Source organism: Pararge aegeria, chromosome 4, assembly GCF_905163445.1.
Source record: "Pararge aegeria chromosome 4, ilParAegt1.1, whole genome shotgun sequence".
Lineage (NCBI taxonomy): Eukaryota > Metazoa > Arthropoda > Insecta > Lepidoptera > Nymphalidae > Pararge > Pararge aegeria.
Window position 1 is genome coordinate 16,158,954 of NC_053183.1, and position 8,298 is coordinate 16,167,251.

Sequence of the window (8,298 nt, forward strand, 5' to 3'; positions counted from 1 at the left end):
TTGTAAATATATATGTAAGAACCTTCCTATCTCCAACAAACTAACATTCTGATTATCTGTTTTTCTGTTGGAAATTAACTCATAAAGGAGAAGCAAAAAATCTGCTACTTATTTAAATGCGTCAAGATTAATATTTGGTTTTCCTCATATTTCACCGATCATTCTCAAAAGCGTGTCTCCTCCATACCACGTGACATTGGCGAAGTAAATCGTACCCAATTGGTACAAACGCAAGCCATAAAAAAAAAAAAAAAAAAAAAAAGGTTAAAGAGCTAACTAGCTAATAACAACTATTTCTTGGTACAAATTCAAAATTAACTTTTCATTAGTTTCACCGATCAATCTCCTTCGTGCCTTCTTCATCTACAAGACATTGGCGAAGTACCTTGTGCCCAGTTGGCACAGACAAAAGCCATAAACAAGAATTGAATTGAATTGAATTGAGTTTAGAGGTTAGAAAATAGTTTACAAAACAAAACAAACAGTTAGCCGGTAAAGTATTGTGGATTGTATAAGTTTTAATATAGGTTAAATAACAAGTGCAATGGCTAGTAAACCTAACTCAAAACGTACAATTTACGTAGGCGGCTTAGCTGAGGAGGTGGATGAGAAAGTACTAAATGCTGCATTTGTTCCCTTCGGAGACCTTGTAGATGTTCAAATACCTCTTGATTATGAGACTGAGAAGCACAGAGGGTTCGCCTTTATAGAGTTTGAAAATGCGGAAGACGCTGCTGCCGCAATTGATAATATGGTAAGTCATTATAAATCGGAAGGCCTTTTGCTTGGTCAGGCAAAAATTATCCCTAACTTGTATGAATAGCGTTGCCAAGCCGCAAAACCTAATAGCTATCCAGACCATTGAGTTTGGCCGGACATTTGGGCAAAAGGGCCGGACGCAAAATCTGATTGTCTTAAATTATTGAGGATGTCATGTCTCAGTATTACAGGTTAAAAAATATTTTGTAAAGTAAAGCTTTTTAAATTATTACGATAAATCTTGTTAAATTGTAATGAAATATATTTAAAATCGAATGCCAATACAATCAAGTACTATAATATTAATCAGCCAAATAAAGGTTGGACAGGATGGCAAGAGCGAACGACGGACAGTCGTCTTGCTAGTGCGTCAGTGTGCTAGTCCATGCTCGGCATTCTATCCATATAAAAAAGCCTCACACAAGCTGGACACCATTTATTTGGCCTGACAACAAATCAAAAAGCATAACTATGTCCGGCTTTATCCAGACTCTTGGTAATGCTATGTATGAATAACTTGTACCGAACTACAAGGTAATGCTAATATAATATTAACTTTAATAAGCATACTCTGTAATTATATCAATCTATTTAAACAAAGCACAGAGTTTACTATATGTAATAAGCAGAACATTTTGTTATCTAGTTATTCATAGAAGAATTGGGAAAGTTTAAGCCAACAGAGATACAAAGAGTTGAGTAGAGTTACTATAGTGTTATTCATCTTTTTTATGAGAAAATTAAAAGAAGATATTATCTAGTTTGAATATTGCTTCAAAACTTGATCATAAATGGTGCAGTATTTACGTATGATTATCAGTTGTAACCAATTCTATAAACTGAAAAATTTCTAAGAGTTAATGCTAGTTTTTCTGTGCCAGTCTCCCCAAGTCTCTGAAATATATTGCTTTTACCATTCCAGAATGATTCAGAACTATTTGGTCGTACAATAAGAGTGAATATTGCCGCTCCACAAAGAATAAAAGAAGGATCAACTCGACCAGTCTGGTCTGAAGATAGCTGGTTACAGAAACATGCAGGAGAGACATTAAATGTCAACAAAGATGGAGATCAGAATGGTGTAAAAGAAAAGACTGACACAGTGACTGTAAGTTATATTATAAATATCAATATAAATTAATAAAACACACAATAGGAACTGAGTTAAAACCCGGATGATGAAATAACATCCAAGTTTCAAACCCATCAGACTTGGCTCACATCACTTTATCTGTTTATGAGCTTTAATGCCACTGATAGGTACACGAAAACTCATGTTAAACTCATAACACATCTCTTTGAATATGGGGATGAAAATCACAATCACATCACAGTCAATTCTTCCATCCAAAAATACCCTCTTTCTTTTAACAAGTACATTGTAATAGTTGAACTTTATATATTACTAGCCGACCCCAGCGCCATCTTTCGGGCTGATTTGTGAATCTAAACCATCCAGGGTGCCAACCAAACGCATACCGAAAAATTCATTCAAATGGGTCCAGCCGTCTAGGAGGAGTTCAGTGACATACACATGCACACAAGAAATATATATATAAAGATTATATTTTGGTAGTCAAAAAAATTTGTAAATTTGTGTTTTTATTCTTTCCTTTTTGTGAGCAAATTATGTATTGATTAATTAATTTTAATTTCTTTCCATCCATTGTATATTTGCTCAGATGCACCTTTTTTCTCTTGCACAGTTTGGCGGCAGAATTAGTCATGCTGCGTATCTACAGCACAGTAAATTAAAGTCAGCTGCATCTTATAAATAACTCAGTAAATCCTGCGTTCTAAGCTTACCTTAGAGTTTGCTATGTAACAAAAAGCCAATCTCCTTGCTATTATGTAAAGCTGATACACATTGAGGTTTAATATCTGTTTCACAACCAGAGTTTCAAGTTTTCATATCATGATTTTTTTTTGTGTATTAAAATTATTCCCTCATCATGGTTAAGTAACTTTTCGAAAATAATAAAGTAGGTTTTTGATTCATGAATAGCCTATAACAGTCCACTGCTGGACAAAAGGCCTCTTACAATTGTAAGTAGATTGTACTAATGTAAGGCACATTAGTATCCCATTGTAAGAGCATGGCATCACCTCATAGCATGGCTTTCATTATATCATATAATTACAATATATAAATAAGTAAATATATAAGGCCAATACCCACATCACCATCTAGCCCCAAAATAAGCATAGACTGTGTGTTATGGGTACTAAGATAACTGATGACAACCAACATATTCATGGTAAAAGACCGACACGCGCATAGTACCTACGCTACGCGACGTGTACCTAATAAAGGGACAGGAGTCGTTTATTTTAAATTTGCATGTGATGCTAGGGCTGTATATGATTTATTTCAGTAGAAACTATGATAATTGTTTATTCCTAAACTATTCGGTTTTTGCTTTCACAGGAAAGTCTCAGAGACAGTACATAGTGTACCTCTAAAGCCTGTACAGTAATAGATTGGCTTTCATTTACATATTGTATGGATAAACTCCCACAACACTGAAAAACATTTATGTTCATCACACAAACATTTTCCAGATGTGGGAATCGAACCTTGGATTCAGAAGGCAGGGTCGCTGCCCACTGTGCCAATCGGCTGTAATCCGATTGGATAACTATCCAATACGATTATCACACAATGGATAACATATTGAAGAACTAAATAGAGGCATTTCATGATTGCAGGAAACCACACCAGTGCCAGCAGAAAAGCGAAATCCTCAAGTGTACTTCGACATAGCTGTGGGCAAGCAGGAAATTGGTCGGGTTATCATGATGCTGAGAGCTGACATTGTGCCAAAGACAGCGGAGAACTTCAGAGCCCTGTGTACACATGAAAAGGGATTCGGTTACCAGGGCAGCAGCCTTCACAGGATTATACCAGATTTTGTATCCTTTAACAATTGATTGCTACATGGTTTTACCCGCTGTAAATAAATAAAAAGATGTGTGGTACGGATTTATTCAACGCGGGTAACACTGCAGCATGGAAGTAAGGACATTATTGATGTAAAAATACGAATAACAGCTGAGAAAAGTACAGCAATCCATTGTGGGGTTGGTTATATGCTTTTATAACACTGAAGGTAATATTAGATCTACCTTTTCCTAAGTTAAAACAATATATTAAAACACATTAAACCAATCGTGGTTACTACACGCTTGATGAATTCCTTAACGATAGTGCTTGGTCACTCCTCTCTCATCTCTCACAAAACAGAAAAATTCTAAAGATTGTTAAACTATATGATGATGTTGGAAAATAGCAATCTGCTAACTTTCTTTTCAGTGGAATCTTCCTTCCGAACCGGTGGTATAGACAGTACAAACTTGACGTCAAAAGTGCTTATAAACTATGCCTACTTGAAATAAATGATTTTATAATTTTGAATTTTTTATTGATTGATTTTTCTTATTAATATTGGCAATAGTGTGTCACACAATATAAATGACAGAAAATCATGACAGATATTATAATGTATCCTTAGCTATGATCAGATGTGCCAAGGGGGCGACTTCACAAACCACAACGGAACGGGGGGCAAATCGATATACGGACGCAAGTTTGAAGATGAGAACTTCACGCTCAAGCACACGGGTCCCGGTATTATTAGTATGGCCAACTCGGGACCCAATACAAATGGATCACAGTTCTTTTTATGTACCGCTAAGTGAGTATTTTTTTTTTATTTTATCATTTTCTTTTAATTTATATGCCTCGAGTTTTAGGAAATTAGAGAATTTCCCAATTAGCTACCTCCATAATAATATTTTTTTTATTTTTACTAATTTTTATTCAGTGTGGAGTGGATTTGCACGACGTTGATCTGGGTTCGATTCCTGGATTCCTTAAAAATGGGAAAAAGTTTGAGAGCTAGCAACATTGCGCGGGTGTGTAGTGAGACGTGCGCGGGATGTTTTCACCGTTTTTGGGAACAATGCACTGCATGCAATAATGGCTGAATGAGGGTTCTGTATGTTCTTAATTCTGTCCGCTTTCCCGCCCTTTTCGTCAGTCAATTTATTAAAGATATATATACACCTAGTTTGTGTAAAGCAAGGAGAAAAAAACAAGTTCCTTTTTTAATTTTTTTTTTTTTGTATTGTTTCTATAATGTAAAGGCTGGCCGAAATAAAACTATTAAGTAATATTTCCGTTGTTTGCCTCCAGTACAGCAGAATTACATAAGTAACAACGTTCAATCGCACTGCGCAGCTGTGCCCTTTGCGGATTAAAAAAAGATATTTGTTACGATTTGGAACTATGCCAGCGACCCTTGCTTCGCTATCGAGTATTTTCTGTTTGTTATGCAAATGGTTTTGGTTTAACTTTATCTGCATGATAAAATGGCTTTAGTGGATAGGTGATAGGTATTATTAAACAGGTAGTCTTATGAAACCTTAGATTGCAAGAAAACTAAATTGTAATTGTCAATATTTCAAAAATCTTAGTTAAATATTTCTAGGATAACGGACCAAATTTTTTTTTGCATATATTTTTTTATTGTTTAAATTAAATTGTAGTAAGTTTATATCTATATCAATAAATAATAAATAAATATACTACGACAATACAGCCATCGACATCTAGTTTTATGAATAATATACATAAATACTTATAAAACACAGATAAACACCCAGACACTAAAAACATTCGTGTTCATCACACAAACATTTTCCGGTTGTGGGAACCGAACCCACTGCCTTCGACTCAGAAAGCAGGGTCGCTACCCACTGCGCCAATCGTCCGTCAATGATTGTATGAATTTTCAAAAACTTACTCTTAATGTTTACATTTAGAGATTCTTTATCAAACAGTGGTAGTTTTGAACTGTTGGCTAAAAAATGTCTTTTACATGCCCTTAAAAATATATGCTTTTTGACATTGCAAAAAGGGTCTTCAAATATTTTAGGCAATTGTATTTTTTTAGCATAAATAGCAGATTAGGTCCGCTTAAACCTAGCTCGTGACTAAGAACTAAGTATTTCTTCTCGTGTAAATAATATTTTGAGTTACACTGAATGTTCTATTTTCGTTCGCAGGACGGAGTGGTTGGACGGAAAGCACGTAGTGTTTGGCCACGTCATTTCCGGCTTGGATGTCCTCAAGAAAGTGGAGAGATACGGCAGTAATAGCGGGGCGACTTCCGCCAAAGTGATCATAAGCAATTGTGGAGAATTACAATGATGATTATTACACTATGAGTTTTTACTTACCTTTATAATTAAATAGCGGTGATAGCCCAGTGGACTTCGACTTCACTTTCGGGGGGCCGACTTCGAATCCCACGAACTTCTTACTTTTTGAAGTTATGTGCGTTTTAAAGAATTCGAAATATCATTTGTTTCATTGACCTGAGAGCTTGGGTTCGATTCCCACAACTGGGAAATGTTTGTGTGATGAACATGAATGTTTTTCAGTGTCTGGGTGTTTATTTGTATATTAAAGTATTTATGTATGTTATTCATAAAAACATATTCATCAGCCATCTTAGTACCCATAACACAACCCTTGCTTATTTTGTCGCTAGATGGCGATGTGTGCATTGTCGTAATATATTTATTTATTAATTATTATTTTATTTTTAAGTTAGCCCTTGATTCAGTTTCTATTTAGCAATGTTTTAATTGCTGAGAGTACAATGCCAAAGATCTGTTCGGTGTGGAGTATAAAGTTTAAAGAAATTATAAATTATACCGTACAGATTCCCCTGCTTTTCGTGGAGTATAGCAAAACAAGTTTAATTTTGATAATGTTTTAATAAGCCAGTTCTAGTGGACACATATGAAATCTTTCTTTGTTAAGTTTTAGATTCGCAAGTAACCTAGATTTTTGTTATCAATGTTTTTCAATTAGCAGATTCAAATTATTATCATGCAATGGATGAAGCAAGACGTAATCTTATACTTAATATATAAAGTTTAAGAGTTTGTTTGTTTACTTGAACGCGATGTTCTCAGGAACTAATGGTCCGATTTGAAAAATTCTATCAGCGTTGGATAGCCCATTTATCGAGGCTATAGGATGTATATTATCATCACGCTAAAACCAATAGTAGCAAAGTACTACTGAAGAATTTTTTATAATCGGGGGTTTTTTTCATAAGAGAGCTTCCACTGCGTGCGCTTCGTAAAAGGTTAAAGTTTTGATAAAATCTCGTATGACAAAGTTGTTGTTTTTTAAAAGTTCTAAAAAAAGTCCGGGGCAGCATATGTCTATCTTTTAAGGTTGACTTATACGCGGACGAAGTCGCGAGGGACCACTACTCTATGTATTAAGTTTTTAAGTTGGCACTTGACCCAGTTTCTAGCTAGCAATGTGTTATAATTAGTCAACATGGTTGTGCGGGTTGGTACTCAGTAATAGGTTCATTGCATTTTCCGCTTATCAAGCTTATTTGGACACTCTGGTTTAATTTGGTTGTGCTCTGCTCTGCGGTGTAATGCACGAAGCGTTAAATGGTTCGGCATACCTAAAATAGATAAACCATTGCATATTGCAATATAATAATAAATATACTACGACACCTATCATCGCCATCTAGCCCAAAAGTAAGCGTAGCTTGTGTTATGGGTACCAAGTTGACTGATGAATTATTTTTAATGAATAATATACATTAATACTTATAATATACTTACATATAAACTCCAAGACACTGAAAATCAGTCTTGTTCATCACAAACATTTTCCAGTAGCGGGAATTGAACCCACGGCCTTGGACTCAGAAAGCAGGGTCGCTGCCCACTGCGCCAATCGGCCGTTAAATAATAAAAGTAGGTTGCAAAAAGCAATAATGTTATAATCATATTAGCAGATAAAAAGTGGTGTTAGCTTAGTGGGTAAGACTTCTTTTACCTTTCGGGAGGACCGAGTTCGAATCACATACGTACATCTAACTTTTCGGGTGTTATGTGCGTTTTTAATATAAGCAATTAAATATCACTTGCTTTAACGGTGACGGAAAACATCGTGAGGAAAACTACATGCTTGAGAGTTCTCTATAATATTCTCAAGTAATTATATTAAGCTTATACCCCTAATCGGTTTCTACGGGGTAGTTACCTATCGCGCCGGAACGGTAAATCGCTTGGCGGCATGTCTTTGTCGGTAGGGTGGTAACTAGCCACGCCCGTATCCTACTACCAGACCAGAGAAAATTCAGGAATTAAAAAATGCACAAATTTATCCTACCGGATAGGAACCAGGGACCGGATAAGAAGTATAAGCGTATAAGAAGACTGGGTGACTCTACTCTAGGATTCCACTTGATTTTTATTTTTTTCTTCGATTACTTAACTGATATTTTGCTTCGAGCACGTTCTTATTTTTTAATAAAATAAACTTTGTATCTTAATTTAGACCGTGTGCCTAATTGCATACGGCCGAAATTAAGCAGACATTTCGGTTCCCGCATGTTCGGTACGCATCAATGCCCGAGATTCATTATCGACGAATCTGATGAATGTTTTTACACTACACGACTGAGTTGTCGGCACGACATTCCACAAAGACTT

General features: G+C 35.6%; 1 protein-coding gene across 2 annotated transcripts; it reads left to right on the forward strand.

The window, feature by feature from the left end:
- The first annotated feature begins 370 nt into the window (after positions 1–370).
- On the forward strand, positions 371–5,995 carry LOC120623299 (peptidyl-prolyl cis-trans isomerase). Of its 2 annotated transcripts, XM_039889251.1 has the most exons (6): positions 371–492; positions 585–754; positions 1,682–1,867; positions 3,469–3,672; positions 4,282–4,454; positions 5,827–5,995. In XM_039889251.1, exons 2-6 carry the CDS (start codon positions 752–754, stop codon positions 5,969–5,971), a joined length of 711 nt encoding a protein of 236 aa, XP_039745185.1. In that variant the 5' UTR covers positions 371–492; positions 585–751; the 3' UTR covers positions 5,972–5,995. The 2 variants fall into 2 exon arrangements, with proteins under 2 accessions (XP_039745185.1, XP_039745184.1); XM_039889250.1 differs by having other exon boundaries at positions 424–754.
- The last annotated feature ends 2,303 nt before the right edge of the window (positions 5,996–8,298 follow it).